Below are 22,929 nucleotides of genomic sequence, written 5' to 3' on the forward strand. Positions count from 1 at the left end.
ACTTTAGTTGTAAAAAAACATCTTGGGAAGAAATATTCCAAAACATTCTCTTCTAGCCTAAAACTATTTTTTGGGCACCACTTTTTACATTATCCGTTGGAGATGCTCTATTGGTAGCATATATGTAGTACGTGCTTGGTGAGTGTGCATGCATATACATAAGCGTAGGGTGTTTCTTTAAAAGAAAACTATTTTGTTACCACCAGCAATACAAAAATGTGCAATATCTGGGTTCTGGGTTATAGTTGTGGATAAAGTGATATTTAAAATAAAAGATTCAATAATAGAGGACATTGCTGATGTTCAGGACGGAGACAGACAAGACCACATAAAACGTCAGTGCTTCAAAACATCTCTCCTACGTCCCAGAAGTTTCAAATGCACCCGCCACAGGAGGTTTAACCATAACTAGTTTTCGAGTTGATTTCTGAATATCATTCAGATCACGCTGCCCTAGACGCGGTACATTAGCCGCGCGCTTCAAAAGACAACTATATTGCACGCGCGACCAAAACTGACGCTTCAGCAAACGAGCTAAAATCCCGCGCGCGGCAAAGTAGGTCCAGCGCGCTGGGGAAAACGGCATCGCCCGCTACTTATTTGGTGCGAATCTCACCAACCACCGGATCTGAAACCTTCATGTGCTGGCGCCTCCACCCGCACCTTTTCCATTCGCTCCGGCGACCCGTCAACGCTTCCCCGCCTATCCCCAGCGTGCCGCTGCTGCTTCCTCCACCTTCTTTCCTCGCCACGGCCCCTCGAGCACCCCGTTCCTCCGACGAATAGCGCCCGGCGGCCGTTTGTAGCTCGGCGTCCACAGGGTGTTTGACAGAACGCTTGCAAGGTATATATTGCTTCTAACTTTATATTTGTAGATGAATTTGGTGCATGTTGTTTGTAGTTTTAAATTAGTTTAAATTCAACTTTGTAGATGAGTTCATCCTGCGGTTCTTCCAATGAAGAATTTGATCTTCAAGTGGAGGAGGATGTCGTAGTGATCCTAGCTATGCACGTCAATAGAAAGCCAAAGCACGATGGTTCGGTTATTGGTCGTCAAAAATTATGAAGGGAAAGGATCAATGACCACAACAGATTGATGAGGAACAATTTTGTGGAGAATCCCACATACCCCGAGTCCTACTTTCGGCGCCGTTTTAGAATGAGCATCGAGTTGTTCAAACACATTGCGGAGAAACTGGCGAGCCATGATCAGGTTTTTCAGCAAAGGAGGAATGCTGCTGAAGAACTCGGGCATAGCACCTTTTAAAAGATGACCGTCACTTTGCTTATGTTGGCATACGGTATTCCGACGGATCTAGTTGATAACCACTTGGTCATGGGTGAGAGTCAAGCCATCATGTGTGTCAAGCGCTTCGCAGTTGGAATTATGAGTGTTTGGTCTGGAATATTTGAGAGCTTTCAATGCTGAAGACACCGTAAGGCTTTTGAAGATGAACAAAGCTCGCGCGTTTCCAGGTATGCTTGGCTCAATAGATTGCATGCATTGAAGTTGGAAGAATTGTCCTAAGGCATGGCATGGACAATTCCACGGCCAGAAAAAGGGTTCCACTATAATCCTTGAAGCGGTGGCCGATTAGAAGAATTGAATTTGGCATGTTATTTTTAAATGCTTGGATCTTGCAATGACATCAATATTCTTAACGGTCACCACTCATGAATAGGATTGTAAATAGTAAACTCCACCGGTGGAGTTTGTAACAAATGATCATACATACAACTATGGCTACTATGCGAATGGTATCTACCCAGGTGACAAACATTTGGGAAGCCGTTGACGACACCGCAAGATAAGAAAAATCTTGATTTCCACAATGCTCAGGCGGCGGCTGGGAAAGATGTAGAGAGCTTTTCGAATTTTGTAAGCCCAATTTGCTACTATCAGAGGACCGGCTAGATTTTGGGATCAAAAAATTCTTTGATACATCATGAACATTTGTGTGATCATGCATAACATGATCATCAAGAATGAGCGTAGGCAAGATTTAGACTATTCTCGGTATGAGTTGTTGGGACATCCAGTGCGAGTGCAGAGGGGGTCTGTGCGGGTGGCCCGCTTTATTGCCTCCTATCATCAGTTATACCTAATCCTTCACTCAAAAACGCATCACATGCCATTCAACCTGCCAAAACGCATGATGACCATCAAAAGGATTTGGTCGAGGAGTGGTGGTCATGAAATGGGCGACAAAATTAGTTTGATGTATGTTTGTCGTATTATTGACTATTTGTTGCATTGTTCATGAACTGTTTGTTGTATTGAAAGATAAACTATTTGTTTGAGTTGTAATAACTATTTGTTGCATTGTTCATGAACTATTTATTATTAATTTATTTTATGTGTTCGATCTTCTTGGTTCTATGTTGAAGAAAAATGTTGTTTGTGCTAGACGTGTTACCACGCCTGCTAGAGACCTGCAATATATAACGCCTCTAGTAAAGCAAAACACCTGCCAAGCGCACCAAGGCCTTGTACAATGGGAGGTGCTTAGGGAGATACTTAGTTAAATAAACCAAATTTTTCTTAAGCACCTATGCTTATTTCTATAGGACAGACGTTTAGTTAAGCGTCTACCCTCTACAAATAAGCACCGGTGCTCAGAGAAAATTGATTTATTTCTCTAAAGCACCTATCCCAAGCACCTTGCATTATACAGGGCCTAAAACGCTATTTTGGCGCTGCAAAAAAAAAATTAACGCCCCGCGCAACCGCACGTCTGTTGGAGATACTCTTAGAGATTTAAATACAAACTACATACGGATGTATATAAACATATTTTATAGTGTAGATTCACTCATTTTGCTTTGTAGTCCATATTGGAATCTCTAAAAGGTCTTATATTTAGGAACGCAGTACTTTGTTACAAACAGGGAATAAGCGGTAGACATAAACTTCAATTAACAGTATGTGGTGCGAGCCTACTGGCGAGCCCATCCTATCATGGGCATCGGACCAAACCTATTCATCTCGAGAAGACCGTGATACCAATATGGCTTGGGCACTGGCCATCTGCAATCCAAATTTTGTTTCCAATGTAAGCCAGGTGCTGAGTAATTGAACACTACGAACAAACATATGGCACTGAGAAACCATAAGAATACCTGCATTTGTTGTTCACATCTGGTTTGTCCAATCTGAGCACAGAGCGGTCGGTAGTTAAGCGCCATGTGCTATGTAAGACTTCACGAATTTGCTTACAAGGCAGGTAGGGAGTTCTATCAGGCCTTCCATCACAAAAGTTCATGCCAACAAGACGCCCATTAAAGAAGTTTATCAGGGGGCCTCCAATACCAACCTTGTACAAAAACAGCAGTCATAAAATAAGCTAGGTTAGTACATGCATTGGTAGGGTAAAGTCACAAACCCCTGGGTATGAAAGGCAAGAGAACTTCACCGGCATACCTTCGAGATTTTACAATTGGACAGCTTAAGTTGCTGGCAACCAAATGTGCTAGGCCAGTGCAGGTCTTCATCACAAAGTATACCCATTGAGGCACATAACACTCCTTTGGGCTCACGCCCTATAGCTACCACCCTTCTGGGTAAAGGATTCTCTTGGTTACTCATGGGATCATCAAATTTCATATCTTCTGGACAAATATCACGCAAACCCTTAACGGTGACAATAGCAATATTATATCCGGAATGATATGATTCCAGTGTCCCATTCAAGCGCTGATTCGGTGGGAGAAACACCTCAATCTGCAGGTGAAGTGAACTCAACTGTTACACCTTGTATTTAACCTGAAGACGGAGGAAAATCGACAAGGAGGTAGGAGCACCAACCCTCATATTCTCATCAAATTTGTCTGTAACATCACAAGTTCTAACCAAACTGGCCGAAGTCACAATCACATTGCGTGTGCGCCCTTTTCTTGGCGGACCCCTTATAAGGAAGCCTGAGCATGAAAAAAAACTCGTACCCTCTCCTACATATGACAAGTTTGGTCGTTAGGATGAAATACTAGGTAGGAAAAAAGTAACGGTTCAACTGTTAAAATCACCATTGAACGAAACAAGTGAGATAACACGATTGGATATAGTTGCAACTATCTTCTTATCAAGCCTCTGCCAGGCATTCTTTCCATGACCGTGCAACATATCGAAGTTTTTATAACCTTTCCAAGCATGTAACCAACCAAACACTTCCTCAAATGTCCTAACCAGGCGCCCATTCACTGTTCAAAGAAACAAGCACAGAATTAGTTATTGCTACAATAGTTATATGAAAATGCACAATGCAGAAGCCGGCAACATCAAAAGCAACAACATACATTCCAGCATAAGTGGTGGTGGTTTAGGGTAGCCCATGGATTCTAGCCACTCCCAGGTATCCATAAATCCTGGTGTATAAGGTGATCAATATTAGTACTCAGATGTGCCGTGCAATGATCAATAGGTAAAAAGATAGCACATAGTTCACACCTGAAGGGATTATTCTGGAAGCACCTGGAGGAGGTTCATAAGATCCCTGCCTGCTATTGCTGGTTTTTCCCATTGACAAACCTAAAATGGAGAAGATGAATGAGGACACACTAAAAAATGTATCAAGAACAGGTAAGCATATCCATGGACTACATGTTAAAGAAATGATGATAATTATGACTAGAAAATAATAATGATTGTGCCATGCTCACCTGCACAATAAGGTGGCATTTTCTCTCCATAACCTTTTCCAGGACTGCAATAGACACAGCAGGGCTGTTGTTGGGACATCCAGTGCGAGTGCAGAGGGGGTCTGTGCGGGTGGCCCGCTTTATTGCCTCCTATCATCAGTTATACCTAATCCTTCACTCAAAAACGCATCACATGCCATTCAACCTGCCAAAACGCATGATGACCATCAAAAGGATTTGGTCGAGGAGTGGTGGTCATGAAATGGGCGACAAAATTAGTTTGATGTATGTTTGTCGTATTATTGACTATTTGTTGCATTGTTCATGAACTGTTTGTTGTATTGAAAGATAAACTATTTGTTTGAGTTGTAATAACTATTTGTTGCATTGTTCATGAACTATTTATTATTAATTTATTTTATGTGTTCGATCTTCTTGGTTCTATGTTGAAGAAAAAATGTTGTTTGTGCTAGACGTGTTACCACGCCTGCTAGAGACCTGCAATATATAACGCCTCTAGTAAAGCAAAACACCTGCCAAGCGCACCAAGGCCTTGTACAATGGGAGGTGCTTAGGGAGATACTTAGTTAAATAAACCAAATTTTTCTTAAGCACCTATGCTTATTTCTATAGGACAGACGTTTAGTTAAGCGTCTACCCTCTACAAATAAGCACCGGTGCTCAGAGAAAAATTGATTTATTTCTCTAAAGCACCTATCCCAAGCACCTTGCATTATACAGGGCCTAAAAACGCTATTTTGGCGCTGCAAAAAAAAAATTAACGCCCCGCGCAACCGCACGTCTGTTGGAGATACTCTTAGAGATTTAAATACAAACTACATACGGATGTATATAAACATATTTTATAGTGTAGATTCACTCATTTTGCTTTGTAGTCCATATTGGAATCTCTAAAAGGTCTTATATTTAGGAACGCAGTACTTTGTTACAAACAGGGAATAAGCGGTAGACATAAACTTCAATTAACAGTATGTGGTGCGAGCCTACTGGCGAGCCCATCCTATCATGGGCATCGGACCAAACCTATTCATCTCGAGAAGACCGTGATACCAATATGGCTTGGGCACTGGCCATCTGCAATCCAAATTTTGTTTCCAATGTAAGCCAGGTGCTGAGTAATTGAACACTACGAACAAACATATGGCACTGAGAAACCATAAGAATACCTGCATTTGTTGTTCACATCTGGTTTGTCCAATCTGAGCACAGAGCGGTCGGTAGTTAAGCGCCATGTGCTATGTAAGACTTCACGAATTTGCTTACAAGGCAGGTAGGGAGTTCTATCAGGCCTTCCATCACAAAAGTTCATGCCAACAAGACGCCCATTAAAGAAGTTTATCAGGGGGCCTCCAATACCAACCTTGTACAAAAACAGCAGTCATAAAATAAGCTAGGTTAGTACATGCATTGGTAGGGTAAAGTCACAAACCCCTGGGTATGAAAGGCAAGAGAACTTCACCGGCATACCTTCGAGATTTTACAATTGGACAGCTTAAGTTGCTGGCAACCAAATGTGCTAGGCCAGTGCAGGTCTTCATCACAAAGTATAGGTTCACCCATTGAGGCACATAACACTCCTTTGGGCTCACGCCCTATAGCTACCACCCTTCTGGGTAAAGGATTCTCTTGGTTACTCATGGGATCATCAAATTTCATATCTTCTGGACAAATATCACGCAAACCCTTAACAGTGACAATAGCAATATTATATCCGGAATGATATGATTCCAGTGTCCCATTCAAGCGCTGATTCGGTGGGAGAAACACCTCAATCTGCAGGTGAAGTGAACTCAACTGTTACACCTTGTATTTAACCTGAAGACGGAGGAAAATCGACAAGGAGGTAGGAGCACCAACCCTCATATTCTCATCAAATTTGTCTGTAACATCACAAGTTCTAACCAAACTGGCCGAAGTCACAATCACATTGCGTGTGTGCCCTTTTCTTGGCGGACCCCTTATAAGGAAGCCTGAGCATGAAAAAAAACTCGTACCCTCTCCTACATATGACAAGTTTGGTCGTTAGGATGAAATACTAGGTAGGAAAAAAGTAACGGTTCAACTGTTAAAATCACCATTGAACGAAACAAGTGAGATAACACGATTGGATATAGTTGCAACTATCTTCTTATCAAGCCTCTGCCAGGCATTCTTTCCATGACCGTGCAACATATCGAAGTTTTTATAACCTTTCCAAGCATGTAACCAACCAAACACTTCCTCAAATGTCCTAACCAGGCGCCCATTCACTGTTCAAAGAAACAAGCACAGAATTAGTTATTGCTACAATAGTTATATGAAAATGCACAATGCAGAAGCCGGCAACATCAAAAGCAACAACATACATTCCAGCATAAGTGGTGGTGGTTTAGGGTAGCCCATGGATTCTAGCCACTCCCAGGTATCCATAAATCCTGGTGTATAAGGTGATCAATATTAGTACTCAGATGTGCCGTGCAATGATCAATAGGTAAAAAAATAGCACATAGTTCACACCTGAAGGGATTATTCTGGAAGCACCTGGAGGAGGTTCATAAGATCCCTGCCTGCTATTGCTGGTTTTTCCCATTAACAAACCTAAAATGGAGAAGATGAATGAGGACACACTAAAAAATGTATCAAGAACAGGTAAGCATATCCATGGACTACATGTTAAAGAAATGATGATAATTATGACTAGAAAATAATAATGATTGTGCCATGCTCACCTGCACAATAAGGTGGCATTTTCTCTCCATAACCTTTTCCAGGACTGCAATAGACACAGCAGGGCTGTTGTTATAAATAGATACACAGATGTACTCCCCAAAACAAGAGTCTACCAACACATAGAACCGATGTATAAAAGGAAACAAGATACGCAAAAAAGAAATGGAAATCGGGCCTAAAAGTAAAGATACAACGAAAGACAGAAAGATTGAGCAGATCCAGAAGCTATAAATATGAAATATTGTCCAAATTTTATTCTGAATGAGATGTTTTAACTCACCCTCATTTAGACAAATAGAGCAACTTCAGAAACAAGCACACTAACTTAGAAACAGAGAATGTTGGTATGGTGGCTTCAAAAAATAAGCTTTCACTCCAACAAGCTTGGTGGCGGCTTGAAGAAGCTTCGGCTCAAGGATGATACTTACAGGTAAGTACAGTCTGGGTAGCTCCAGACTGTGTTGCAGAAATATGCCTAGGCATTTATTGAAACAACAGTTTGGGGTATGGCAAGTATTTATGTATTTTGAGAAAACAAAACTATTATTATAGGGTTGAGAACTTGAGATACTTGTTTACTCGATAAGTATTTATGTACCTTCTCCTAGAAGTAGTATTGTTGCTGTCACACAGCCTTTGCTAAAATTAACTATACGGATAGATCAGTTGGTAGTGCAGTGGAGGGCATGTGGAAAAGCTTTTTTTTTACTAATTTTCTTCTCCATTGCTAGGGAGATGCGTGAAGACTCCTAGGGTGCCAGTGTTGCTAGTAACAGAAAAAGGATTACCTTACACAGGTGAAGTGAAACATGAAAGGAGGGCAGGAGGCTTAGAACAAATATAGATAAGCTAATTGGAGAAGATATAGCTCATAACACTAGGCAAGGAAGACATACATGAGCACCTCATATTGCTCCAAGCGTTGACGAAGCAATATCCTTGGTAGAAACAAAGGCCTTTGCGTATCACCATGAAAACAAATGTTGATCCCAACAAAATTGCCAGCAAGATCAATGAGTGGCCCTCCAAGTCCAGCCTAGAACAAGTAAAAAAGATGCACACATTGTCACATTAGACCACAGATATCATAATGCAACTATCTGTTTCAAATTCTGCATCCTGCAAAAAGGAAAAAAAAAACATACCTCTGTGATCTGACAGTTAGAGGCCACAAGATCTTCATAATCAGCTCCTATATCAGTCAGCTCCCCAATCGTGCCCATCAAACTGCTTGAATTGCAGGCACGCCCAGCTACCATCGTCGAAGGATTAGGCAGATATGTTTGCTGATACATGTCTAATGGCATAACATCTTGGAAGTATTCGGATGTAACAATAGCAATACATTTATCATATAGTCCTAAGATCCCAGGTATAGTTTTTTTGTCAGGAAGGCGCACCAAAACCTACAGTGATAAAACCACTACATCAGCAAGAAGTGATCAAGGTTAGCTTGAATAAATAAGGGCATAAAGCAAGATGGCGAGAAAACTGTTGTGAGCACAAACCCTCAATTTATCATCCTTGTTTCTTTTAAAATTAAAGACTGCAACCAACTGTGATGAAGTCAGGAATCTTGTTAGGTCCAGTCTTGATGTCCCACGTGGTAGAACTATACCCGTGCATGCATATAACATCTTATCTCCTGCACAAGATCACATTTTTTCTGATAATTAACAAGTGGCGACTCAGTACAGATTTGGATATTTTCATAAGCATATAGTAGCATCATCACCATCGAACAAAGCAAGTGAGACAACTTCCACAGACAAATGTGAAGCTAGTCTTTTACTTAGTTCACACCAGTCAGCTTGACCAGGTTCATATACATTGCCAAATTGTCGCTCTTCGAACTTGGTGCTAGAAATATCCCGATCAGGCGATGAGTAGCCAAATATATCTGATCAAAGAAAAAAGATACAGCAGAACGATGAGTGCTCTATTAGAGCAATATAAGTTCAAGAAAAGATCCAACGAAGTCATAAATCATTGACTAACTCTCTCTCAGGTGTCCTTTCCGAGTAGTAATGCCTCTTTTGCGACTACTTCCAATTTTTTCCTTCTTTTTGATGGTGCTTTGCACCTTTCTCAAGCTACTTGCGTGACCACTCGCCCTCTTATTTTTCTGCATCTTTCCGGTCCTGAAGCAGAGAGCAAATTGAAATTATTAGTAGAGCAACAAAGGCTGCAAAAGCCATCACACTCCCAGTGCTCCAAAGGTTTGCTAATATATGTGCATGTCAAAGCTGATGGCTTTTGGCCTCTTATACAAAATTACTTCCTCCGTCCGGAAATAACCGTCGCTCAAACGGATGAATCCAGCACTGAAATACGTTTAGATACATCCATTTGAGCAACAGCTATTTCCAGAAGGAGGGAGTAGAGAGCTATTCGAGCATTGTTACCTGTTATTTATCTCATTGCCACACAACACTATCAAACATTGTACATTGCTTGCTTGCTTACGAAGCCTTTAATCCCAAAAAAGTTGGGGTAGGCTAGATATGAAACCCTTTCACGAGGACTTCCCAGGAGGTCACCCATCCTAGTACTACTCTCGCCCAAATGGGTTTCATACCCAAAAGACTGGCTAGTTTTTACGTTGGCTCACCAAGCCTATCACAACCCTTAGATATGAAACCCTTTCACGACGACTTCCCAGGAGGTCACCCATCCTAGTACTACTCTCGCTCAAATGGGTTTCATACCTATGGGACTGGCTAGTTTTTACGTTGGCTCGCCAAGCCTATCACAACCCTCCTCCTTTACCCGGGCTTGGGACCGGCTATGCCGATTGCCGAGAAGACATAGGCGGAGTTACTATCAAACACTGTACATTCATGGGGCAAAAAACAAGTGTTCAAATCAGTGTAAAATGGAAATATTTCGGTGCGAGGGTGCGAGATGGCCCGCTTTATTGGTTTTTACAACGACTGGATACGAAGAGTGACAGTCATGGAAGAATGGTCCGCTTTGGTTACCAGAGATGAATCGCTTGATTTTTTTTAAATGCTGAGGTGGCAAGTTGCACACCAAGAAAAAAGAGAGTAGATTGCTTATGTAGCAAGGCTGCTGAGGTGGATAGGCTGCATGTCAAGAGACATAGGATAGTGGGGATGAATTATTTATGTATTATAGATTGGTGGTTATAATTAATAATAACTCAACAATGTGAGTATCGATGAGATCAGAAGAACAAAAGTGTGATTGAAAGAATTCATAAACAAGAAAACATTATCTAGTGTAAACCTAGTGAACAGCAATGAAGGTAAATACCAAATGGTGAAGATTGATGACTACATAGACCTGAAGAGATGGGAGGTCTTGGTTTCACAACGTAAGAATAAAGAAACTATGTCTACTTAATAAATGGAATTTCCAGTTGCGGAGAGGTGGGTTAATAAACAAGAAAATATGATCTTGTGGAAACCTAGTGAACAGTGATGAAGGTAAATACCAAATGGTGAAGATTGCTGATCTACATAGACCTGAAGAGATGGGAGGTCTTGGTTTCAAAACGTACGAATAAATAACATCTGTCTACTGAATAAATGGAATTTCCGGTTGCGGAGAGGTGGGTTAATAAACAAGAAAATATAATCTAGTGTAAACCTAGTGAATAGTGATGAAGGTAAATACCAAATGGTGAAGATTGCTGATCTACATAGACCTGAAGAGATGGGAGGTCTTGGTTTCAAAACGTACGAATAAAGAAAATCTGTCTACTGAATAAATGGAATTTCCTGTTGCGGAGAGGTGGGTTAATAAACAAGAAAATATAATCTAGTGTAAACCTAGTGAACAGCAATGAAGGTAAATACCAAATGGTGAAGATTGATGATCTATGTAGACATGAAGAGATGGGAGGTCTTGGTTTCAAAACGTAAGAATAAGGAACATCTGTAGAAATTGAATAAATGGAATTTCCAGTTGCAGACAGGTTGGGTAAGGAGTGCCTCCTCTTCCCGAGCTGGACACTTTTCCAAACTTTGAGAAAATCTTCAAGCCACAAACCCAAGCTCCACACCTACAGAAAACTTGAGCTTCACACCACTGAGACTCCCGAGCTTCACACCTACAGAAAATCTGAGCTCGGCTCCTCCAGGAAACCCAAGCTTCTTATCTACAGGAAACCTGACTTCGAACCTACAAGAAAACAGAGCTTCGCACCTACAGAAAACCTGATGTGAGCACCTTGCACTCACGGCCTGAGCTATGAAAAACAGACCATGGGATGCAGGTTTAGTCGACCACTCAGCCCACTTATTTGGCCTGGCCCCAGCTAAACTTGACACCTGCCTCAAACTGTACACGGCCAACTGAAAGCGAAGCACCCACCTCTCTTCTTCGTTCTTCTCCCATTTCCCAAATCTCAATTGTTTTTTTTCTCCCCCACAGCCACGCACCACCCACAGCCCCACTCCCCCCTAATGACCTAATCGAATCTTTTTGCTGCCCCAAATCAACCACCATGGCCACCACTCTCCCAATCATCAACGCCAAGCAAAGTAATCAAGTGCAAGGTGCAGACCCTAATTTATGACCATGTGTCGCGGCAATTTGCAGAATGGGAGCATCAACTTGGTGGGTGCAGCCCAAAATAAAGAGTAGCTTGTTCACTTGTCTTAGATTTGTCTAGATACGGATGTATCTAGCACAAATCCAAGACAAGTAATTCGGAACGGAGGGAGTACCTTGCTACATGTGTTGATGCCTTTCTGTTTTCAGGTAGCTCCACATCAGGACGTCAACTTATGCTAAACGAGCATTGTTTTCTTCAATCTAACAATGACTTAGCTTCACAATTTTGAAAGGGCTAACACTTGATCAAGGATTGGTTGCACACTGGGTTGGTAAACAATATCCATAATGGTAGATCTGTGTACTTTTTGACTGATCCTTGCCTTGGTCAGTGTCCGATGAATGTGCAGTACCATGGAGCCATACAAAACAGTAAGGAAAATATATCTTTATGATTTTTACAGGGTTTAAATTTCAGGACATACTTTGGAAAGAGGGAATTGTACGAGATTATACAGAGGAGGAATTAGCAGGTATTATCCTTGAAGAGAGCCAAGATAGTACTAGTTGGGGCTTTCACTAAATCAGCCATGTTCACCATTACCTATGATAAATCAGCCATGTTCACCGTCGCACAGAGGATAACGGATGTTTGGAAGGCCAAGATCCCTTTGCAAAATAAGATTTCTTTGGATGTGTTTAAGAGGAAGAATCAATCTGCTAAAGTTGGCTGGGAGATGCGAACTGTGCTTTATGTGGTGTAACCGAGGATGTGGTGCATAATCCATATCATATTCCAGTACCCTGTAGCTTGTGATGTGCGTGACTGCTTCCACTGGAACACCGGACCTGTGAGTAGAGATGATTTTGTGGTTTTGTTGTCTTAAACAGGGAGGGTGTACCGTTCTATGCATAATCACATTAATATTTGGTTGCTAGCATTTTCAAACAGTAGCTATCTAGTATAGTATTCCGAGAAAATCATGCTAATTTGGCTTGTAAGCTAAGCAAGGAAATTTTCAATAAATTTCTAATGGGAATGTCATGAACATTGTACATCGCCAAATTCACAACACACAATCGTATTTGCTGCGACAGAAATCACTCTCAGCTAGATGTGCCATCACAATTTTTTAACTTCGAATCACATGACATGTTGATGTGTGTGCGTGCAGAATATGTCCCACAACTTCCCCCGATTCAGAACAATAAAAAATTCGAATCCCCAATTCAGAATAATCAAGGACTCAATTCGAACCCTCGCTTGAGATCAATTTCGGAACCCAAGGAATTCCGTTTCAAATCAACCAAAACTCAACTCGAAACCCCGATTCAAATCAACCCCGAGCACATGAGAAAATTACCCATATAAAAACAGATACAGCTTACCCGACTGATCCACCACCGCCCGCACGACGGGGATGCGAGGGTCGTCCCGGATAGATCTGCCGAGCGCGTCGCCGAGAGAATCAGGGGTCTAGGCGCGTTGCCGAGAGATTCGGCGAATTGGGGATCTTCTATCTAGGGTTAAGAGAAAAGACTTTCTATTTTATAATTTAAGTTAAAGACTAAGCGATACGAACTTGGTTCGGACTGAAGAATCGCTTTTCTCTACCTCTCTATCTCTATCTCTACCTCTCTACCTCTCTACCTAATTATTATTAATTTTTTTAATTTTTTTTTATTTAATTTTATTTTAATTTTTTTTAATTTTTATAATAATAATAATAATAATAATAATAATATAATAATAATAATAATAATTAATAATTAATAATATAATATAATAATAAAAAGAATTGGGTTTCTGCCGTACGTCATAAAAACTACCCTCGAAATTGCCCTAAATTACCCACTATGCCACCTATAAGTGAAAAAAACGATTCAGTTTTTTTTTTCTTGAAGGCCGCCGCCGGGTTTGGTTATTACAGAATAAATCACAAGCAGATGAGTGCCGCACTGGTCTGTGCTTCGACACTGGGAGACCTGGGTTCGATCCCAGTTCGCTCCTTTTCTCTTTTTTTTTTCTGCAAGGGGTCGTCCTTCTCCCGCACATGTTACAGATGTGATGTCTCCATTCTGTTTTCTTTTCCTTTTTTTGTACTTTTTTTCTTCTTATTTTTGTTTATGTTTTTCTCTTTTAAATTCAACGGAAAAATTCCAAATTTTAAAAGGTTGTGAGTTGAATTTTGTATAGAAATCGTAAAATGTTCGCGAATTCAGAAAATGGTAGAGAAATCATAAAATAAATAAGATTAAGAAACTGTTTGCATAGTATAAAAACATTATTTCAAAACAAATATTCATGATTTTTAAAAGGTGATCGTGAATTCAAAACATATTTAACAATTTGAAAATTATGTCCATAAAATTTTAGAAAATGTTTGCATCGGTTAAATATTTTTTAGGGGATAATAGAGGTTGTTTTATGATTTTATTTAGTCCATGACGCATCGGTTAAAAAAGGGTTGTTGTGTTCTATACAATGCTTGCTCCAGAAAAATTGACACAACTTTCTATGGCGCAATGCTAGGTCAAGATGAGACGTAGTTTATGACATGACATTTTAAAAGTCCTTATCTCATCCTGACATAGTCTAATTGTTTTTCCCCATTGCAATGCATGGGCATATTTGCTATATCTCTACCTAATAGAGGATAAGCGGCAACACAAATATGATATCTCGCGAAAATAAAGGAGATGGACCTATTGTGATCTTGAGTGACGGTTGTTGGGTTAAGAGTGTGTGTTATGTTTTCTCTTCCGTTGCAATGAATAAAGAAGAAAAAGAGATAGTACAAATGCCCGTGCGTTGCAACGGGCAACTATGCAACACTTTTTATATCGAGTGTTGGCTAACGCCAGATATAAGTTTACAAGCATAGCATTTTGGACCATAAAAATCAGATGTCAAGAAACCACCCTAATGGCGTTCGTCAAGACCTAATTCAGCTCCGCACTTTCATCCGACGAAAGAGTAGTTCTGCATGGAATAGTCTTTCAATTGATTTTATTTTTTCTTGTTCAGAAAAACACGATTTGTTTTTAAAAAGGTATATTTTTTGCAATTTTTTTAGAACATTTTCTAAAAATTGATTCAATTTTTTGGTGATGAACATTTTTTGGAAAATTATATTTCATTTGTATTTGTTTTTTGCACTATTTTTGGGCTTGGCCCAAGCAGAAGGACTTGACTTATACACACACTGACAACAAGTACTTTTTTGTTACTAAAAGAAAGAGAGACGCACGAACTCGATCTCCTTGGAATTTTTTTTTTTTTGAGGGAGATCTCCCTGGAGATTATATGTTATTAAGGGGTGTTGTATATGTATATTCCGTTGCCATCTGGTGGAAGGGTTGTGGGATAGGAAGGGGCGTATGATGAAGTTTGACCGAGTGCTTTATTCTGGAATTTGAGACATATTCTTTGAGTGTTTAATTATTGCTACCCATGAATATACTCCCTCCATTCCAAATTATAGGGAGTTCTAGCTTATTTCTTAATCGGATGTATATAGACGTGTTTTGATGTGTTTCTTCACTCATTTTAGTTCATATGTAGTCTTTATAAAAATATTTAAAACATCTTATATTAGTGAACGAAGGAAGTACACTATTGTAACCTTTATATATGAATCTTAATGAACTTCCTGCATCCTCACAAAAAACATGATTATTTCCCTATATCTATTTCCAAATGGGTCTATCTTTTTGACTCTCCATATTTTGAAATTGATTACTATAATACATTAGAAATTTTAGAAATTAATAAGCCCCAATGACAATTGAGAATTAAATTATTTTTATATAAGTGAATCCTCTCAATTTGGACATGCCCTGAACCGGGTACTTGGAAGCTATACCTGAATCAAATCATGACACGAGGTAAATATAGGATTGTATTGCGTTAAAACATACTTTCAGCAAGTATGGTAATGGTGCAAGTCATTATCATTTCTCATAAACACAAAGACTGATTATTTGCACAACAAAATTAATAAAGCACTATTGTGTAGGTACATAAGTAAAGAGAACAGACGAGCGCCATTGGGTTATTATCTGAATGAAAGTCTGCTGATAAAAATAATCAAACCCTGATCATCCCATGCAGAATGAGTAAATGAGCAATCTCTGGTAACATCACAAGATTTATTAACTTTGGCATGAACAAACCCTTCAACACCGAGTAGCATATAATCCAATCACGAAAAAAAAAAGCTGAACAACCCAGAACATGTGATGCCTTTATTTTGCATGTGGACTCATATCAAATATAGCGGGTGCAGCGCAGAGCATCTGAAGATATTGAACGCATCCCGCTCACTGCGGCATACAGAAATTTGTTGGCAATCGACGGCGGTCATCTCTTGTCCGATGGCTCAATCCTGACCACTTCTCCTGTCGTCAAGTCATCACAGCTTCGCAGGCACGACCATGAGCAGAGCATAAACAACCATGCCATAAATATCTGATCATCGAGAAGCACAACCTAAAACATTGAATGAATAGAGCATTACAGCCCAAGAGGTAGAATAACACGTACATTCACAATGTTGTTCTAAGCATAGTCGAAATTGTTGGGGAACGTTGCAGAAAATTAAAAATTTTCCTACGGTTTCACCAAGATCCATCTATGAGTTCATCTAAGCAATGAGTCATGGGAGAGAGATTGCATCTACATACCACTTGTAGATCGCGTGCGGAAGCGTTCAAGGGAACGGGGATGATGGAGTCGTACTCGCCGTGATCCAAATCACCGATGACCAAGTGCTGAACGGACAGCACCTCCGCGTTCAACACACATACGGAACGGACGACGTCTCCTCCTTCTTGATCCAGCAAGGGGAAAGGAGAGGTTGAGGAAGAAGGCTCCAGCAGCAGCACGACGGCGTGGTGTTGGTGGAGAGGCAGTACTCCGACAGGGCTTCGCCAAGCGCTAACGGAGGAGGAGAGGTGTTGGGGAGGGGAGGGGCTGCACCTTGGATCAGGTGTTCAGCCCTCCCCTCGCCCCTCTATTTATAGGGGAAGGGGAAAGGGGGCCGGCCCCCTCTAGATGAGATCTAGAGGGGGGGCGGCCAGGGAGGGGGCTTGCCCCCCAAGCAAAGGGGGTGCGCCCCCCTTAGGGTTCCCCCCCCACCAACCCTAGGCGCATGGGCCCAAGGGGGGGTGCCCCAGCCCTCCAGGGGCTGGTTCCCTGCCCCATGCGGCCCATGGGGCCCTCCGAGAGGGGTGGCCCCTCCCGATGGACCCCCGGAACCCTTCTGGTGGCCCCGGTACAATACCGATATGCCCCCGAAACTTTCCGGTGTCCGCATGACAACTTTCCATATATAAATCTTTACCTTCGGACCCTTCCGGAACTCCTCGTGACGTCAGGGATCTCATCCGAGACTCCGAACAACATTCGGTAATCACATACAAGTCTTCCTAATAACCCTAGCGTCATTGAACCTTAAGTGTGTAGACCCTACGGGTTCGGGAGGCATGTAGACATGACCGAGACGGCTCTCCGGTCAATAACCAACAGCGGGATCTGGATACCCATGTTGGCTCCCACATGCTCCTCGATGATGTCATTGGATGAACCACGATGTCGAGGATTCAATCAACCCCGTATATTATTCCCTTTGTCAATCGGTACGTTACGTGCCCGAGACTCGATCGTCGGTATCCCAATACCTCGTTCAGTCTCGTTACCGGCAAGTCACTTTACTCGTACCGTAATGCATGATCCCGTGACCAAACACTTGGTCACTTTGAGCTCATTATGATGATGCATTACCGAGTGGGCCCAGAGATACCTCTCTGTCATACGGAGTGACAAATCCCAGTCTCGATCCGTGTCAACCCAACAGACACTTTCGGAGATACCTGTAGTGCACCTTTATAGTCACCCAGTTACGTTGTGACGTTTGGTACACCCAAAGCACTCCTACGGTATCCGAAAGTTACATGATCTCATGGTCTAAGGAAGATATACTTGACATTGGAAAAGCTCTAGCAAAACGAACTACACGATCTTGTGCTATGCTTAGGATTGGGTCTTGTCCATCACGTCATTCTCCTAATGACATGATCCCGTTGTCAATGACATCTAATGTCCATAGTTAGGAAACCATGACTATCTGTTGACCAACGAGCTAGTCAACTAGAGGCTTACTAGGGACGTGTTGTGGTCTATGTATTCACACGTGTATTACGATTTCCGGATAATACAATTATAGCATGAATAAAAGACAATTATCATGAACAAGGAAATATAATAATAATACTTTTATTATTGCCTCTAGGGCATATTTCCAACAGTCTCCCACTTGCACTAGAGTCAATAATCTAGTTACATTGTGATGAATCGAACACCCATAGAGTTCCGGTGTTGATCATGTTTTGCTCGTGAGAGAGGTTTAGTCAATGGATCTGCGACATTCAGATCCGTATGCACTTTGCAAATATCTATGTCTCCATCTTGAACATTTTCACGGATGGAGTTGAAGCGACGCTTGATGTGCCTGGTCTTCTTGTGAAACCTGGGCTCCTTGGCAAGGGCAATAGCTCCAGTGTTGTCACAGAAGAGTTTGATCGGCCCCGACGCATTGGGTATGACTTCTAGGTCGGTGATGAACTCCTTCACCCAAATTGCTTCATGCGCTGCCTCCGAGGCTGCCATGTACTCCGCTTCACATGTAGATCCCGCCACGACGCTCTGCTTGCAGCTGCACCAGCTTACTGCTCCACCATTCAACATATACACGTATCCGGTTTGTGACTTAGAGTCATCCAGATCTGTGTCGAAGCTAGCGTCGACGTAACCCTTTACGACGAGCTCTTCGTCACGTCCATAAACGAGAAACATGTCCTTTGTCCTTCAGGATATTCTTGACCGCTGTCCAGTGTTCCTTGCCGGAATTACTTTGGTACCTTCCTACCAAACTTACGACAAGGTTTACATCAGGTCTGGTACACAACATGGCATACATAATAGATCCTATGGCTGAGGCATAGGGGATGACGCTCATCTCTTCTTTATCTTTTGCCGTGGTTGGGCATTGAGCCGAGCTCAATCTCACACCTTGCAGTACAGGCAAGAACCCTTTCTTGGACTGATCCATTTTGAAATTCTTCAAAATCTTATCAAGGTATGTGCTTTGTGAAAGACCTATGAGGCGTCTCGATCTATCCCTATAGATCTTGATGCCTAATATGTAAGCAGCTTCTCCAAGGTCCTTCATTGAAAAACACTTATTCAAGTAGGCCTTAATGTTGTCCAAGAATTTCTATATCATTTCCCATCAAAAGTATGTCATCTACATATAATATGAGAAATGCTACAGAGCTCCCACTCACTTTCTTGTAAACGCAGGCTTCTCCATAAGTCTGCATAAACCCAAACGCTTTGATCATCTCATCAAAGCGAATGTTCCAACTCCGAGATGCTTGCACCAGCCCATAAATGGATCGCTGGAGCTTGCATACTTTGTTAGCATTCTTAGGATCGACAAAACCTTTCGGCTGCATCATATACAGTTCTTCCTTAAGATGCCCGTTAAGGAATGCCATTTTGACGTCCATCTGCCATATCTCATAATCACAGTATGCGGCAATTGCTAACATGATTCGGACGGACTTAAGCTTCGCTACAGGAGAGAAAGTCTCATCGTAGTCAATCCCTTGAACTTGCCGATAACCCTTAGCGACAAGTCGAGCTTTATAGATGGTGACATTACCATCCGCGTCCGTCTTTTTTTTAAAGATCCATTTGTTTTCTATTGCTCGCCGATCATCGGGCAAGTCAGTCAAAGTCCATACTTTGTTTTCATACATGGATTCTATCTCGGATTTCATGGCTTCTAGCCATTTGTTGGAATCTGGGCCCGCCATCGCTTCTTCATAGTTCGAAGGTTCACCGTTATCTAACAACATGATTTCCAGGACAGGGTTGCCATACCACTCTGGTGCGGAACGAGTCCTTATGGACCTACGAAGTTCAGTAGCAACTTGATCATAAGTACCTTGATCATCATCATTAATTTCCTCTCCAGTCGGTGTAGGCACCACAGGAATGTTTTCCTGAGCTGCACTACTTTCCGGTTCAAGAGGTGGTACTTCATTGAGTTCTACCTTCCTCCCACTTACTCCTTTCGAGAGAAACTCTTTTTCCAGAAAGGATCCGTTCTTGGCAACGAAGATCTTGCCCTCGGATCTTAAGTAGAAGGTATACCCAATGGTTTCCTTAGGGTATCCTATGAAGACGCATTTTTTCGACTTGGGTTCGAGCTTTTCAGGTTGAAGTTTCTTGACATAAGCATCACATCCCCAAACTTTTAGAAACGACAGCTTAGGTTTCTTCCCAAACCATAATTCATATGGTGTCGTCTCAACGGATTTAGACGGTGCCCTATTTAAAGTGAATGTAGCTGTCTCTAGAGCGTATCCCCAAAATGATAGCGGTAAATCGGTAAGAGACATCATAGATCGCACCATATCCAATAGAGTGCAATTACGACGTTCGAACACACCGTTACGCTGAGGTGTTCCAGGCGGCGTGAGTTGTGAAACGATTCCACATTTTCTTAAGTGTGTACCAAATTCGTGACTTAAATATTCTCCTCCATGATTCGATCGTAAGAACTTTATCTTTCGGTCACGTTGATTCTCTACTTTATTCTGAAATTCCTTGAACTTTTCAAAGGTCTCAGACTTGTGTTTCATCAAGTAGACATACCCATATCTACTCAAGTCATCAGTGAGAGTGAGAACATAACGATATCCTCCGCGAGCCTCAACGCTCATTGGACCACACACATCAGTATGTATGATTTCCAATAAGTTGGTTGCTCGCTCCATTGTTCCGGAGAACGGGGTCTTGGTCATTTTGCCCATGAGGCATGGTTCGCATGTGTCAAATGATTCATAATTTAGAGACTCTAAAAGTCCATCAACATGGAGCTTCTTCATGCGCTTGACACCAATGTGACCAAGGCGGCAGTGCCACAAGTATGTGGGACTATCGTTATCAACTTTACATCTTTTGGTATTCACACTATGGATATGTGTAACATTACGTTCGAGATTCATTAAGAATAAACCATTGACCATCGGGGCATGAACATAAAACATATCTCTCATATAAATAGAACAACCATTATTCTCGGATTTAAATGAGTAGCCATCTCGTATTAAACGAGATCCAGATACAATGTTCATGCTCAAACTTGGCACTAAATAACAATTATTGAGCTTTAAAACTAATCCCGTAGGTAAATGTAGAGGTAGCGTGCCGACGGCGATCACATCGACCTTGGAACCATTCCCGACGCGCATCGTCACCTCGTTCTTCGCCAGTCTCCTCTTATTCCGCAGCTCCTGCTGTGAGTTACAAATGTGAGCAACAGCACCGGTATCAAATACCCAGGAGTTACTACGAGTACTGGTAAGGTACACATCAATTACATGTATATCAAATATACCTTTAGTGTTGTCGGCCTTCTTGTCTGCTAAGTATTTGGGGCAGTTCCGCTTCCAGTGACCCTTCCCCTTGCAATAAAAGCACTCAGTCTCAGGCTTGGGTCCATTCTTTGACTTATTCCCGACAACTGGCTTACCGGGCGCGGTAACATCTTTGTCGTCCTTCTTGAAGTTCTTCTTACCCTTGCCCTTCTTGAACTTAGTGGTCTTATTGACCATCAACACTTGATGTTCTTTCTTGATTTCAACCTCTGCTGACTTCAGCATTGAGAATACTTCAGGAATGCTCTTCACCATCCCCTGCATATTGTAGTTCAACACAAAGCTCTTGTAGCTCGGTGGGAGCGACTGAAGGATTCTGTCAATGACCGCCTCTTCCGGGAGATTGATCTCCAACTGGGACAGGCGGTTGTGCAACCCAGACATTTTGAGTATGTGCTCACTGACAGAACTGTTTTCCTCCATCTTACAACTATAGAACTTGTCGGAGACTTCATATCTCTTGACCCGGGCATGAGCTTGGAAAACCATTTTCAGCTCCTCGAACATCTCATATGCTCTATGCTTCTCAAAACGCTTTTGGAGCCCCGGATCTAAGCTGTAAAGCATGCCGCACTGAACGAGGGAGTAATCATCAGCACGTGATTGCTAAGTGTTCATAACGTCTTGGTTCTTTGGGATGGGTGCTTCACCTAGCGGTGCATCTAGGACATAATCTTTCTTGGCTGCTATGAGGATGATCCTCAGGTTCCGGACCCAGTCCGAATAGTTGCTGCCATCATCTTTCAGCTTGGTTTTCTCTAGGAACGTGTTGAAGTTCATGTTGACATGAGCGTTGGCCATTTGATCTACAAGACATATTTTGCAAAAGTTTTAGACTAAGTTCATGATAATTAAGTTCATCTAATCAAATTATTTAATGAACTCCCACTCAGATTAGACATCCCTCTAGTCATCTAAGTGTTACACGATCCGAGTCGACTAGGCCGTGTCCGATCATCGCGTGAGACGGACTAGTCATCATCGGTGAACATCTCCATGTTGATCATATCTTCCATACGACTCATGTTCGACCTTTCGGTCTCTGTGTTCCGAGGCCATGTCTATACATGCTAGGCTCGTCAAGTTAACCCTAAGTATTCTGCATGTGTAAATCTGTCTTATACCTGTTGTATGTGAACATAAGGATCTATCACACCCGATCATCATGTGGTGCTTCGAAATGACGAACTTTAGCAATGGTGCACAGTTAGGGGGAACACTTTCTTGAAATTATTATAAGGGATCATCTTATTTACTACCGCCGTTCTAAGTAAACAAGATGCATAAAACATAATAAACATCACATGCAATTATATAGTAGTGACATGATATGGCCAATATCATATAGCTCCTTCGATCTCCATCTCCGGGGCTCCATGATCATCTTCGTCACCGGCATGACACCGTGATATCCATCATCATGATCTCCATCATTGTGTCTTCATGAAGTTGTCACGCCAACGACTACTTCTACTTCTATGGCTAACGCGTTTAGCAATAAAGTAAAGTAATTTACATGGCGTTCTTTAATGA

General features: G+C 41.7%; 1 protein-coding gene across 4 annotated transcripts; it reads right to left on the reverse strand.

The window, feature by feature from the left end:
• Nucleotides 1-4,056: 4,056 nt before the first annotated feature.
• Nucleotides 4,057-13,518, reverse strand: LOC123137527 (uncharacterized). Of its 4 annotated transcripts, XM_044557314.1 has the most exons (18): nt 13,276-13,518; nt 9,364-9,506; nt 9,101-9,265; nt 8,874-9,010; nt 8,511-8,771; nt 8,262-8,401; nt 7,365-7,408; nt 7,153-7,233; nt 7,002-7,070; nt 6,732-6,905; nt 6,514-6,656; nt 6,124-6,429; nt 5,823-6,016; nt 5,680-5,730; nt 4,657-4,840; nt 4,445-4,525; nt 4,294-4,362; nt 4,057-4,197 (listed from the first exon to the last, which is right to left on the reverse strand). In XM_044557314.1, the coding sequence occupies exons 2-15, from the start codon at nt 9,494-9,496 to the stop codon at nt 4,825-4,827; spliced, it is 1,914 nt and encodes a 637-aa protein (XP_044413249.1). In that variant the 5' UTR covers nt 9,497-9,506; nt 13,276-13,518; the 3' UTR covers nt 4,057-4,197; nt 4,294-4,362; nt 4,445-4,525; nt 4,657-4,824. The 4 variants fall into 4 exon arrangements, with proteins under 4 accessions (XP_044413249.1, XP_044413251.1, XP_044413247.1 ...); XM_044557316.1 differs by lacking the exons at nt 4,057-4,197; nt 4,294-4,362 and having other exon boundaries at nt 4,429-4,525; XM_044557312.1 differs by lacking the exons at nt 4,057-4,197; nt 4,294-4,362; nt 4,445-4,525; nt 4,657-4,840 and having other exon boundaries at nt 5,477-5,730.
• Between the last annotated feature and the right edge of the window lie 9,411 nt (nt 13,519-22,929).

The sequence above is a fragment of the Triticum aestivum genome, chromosome 6B (genome assembly GCF_018294505.1).
Source record: "Triticum aestivum cultivar Chinese Spring chromosome 6B, IWGSC CS RefSeq v2.1, whole genome shotgun sequence".
Classification (NCBI taxonomy): domain Eukaryota; kingdom Viridiplantae; phylum Streptophyta; class Magnoliopsida; order Poales; family Poaceae; genus Triticum; species Triticum aestivum.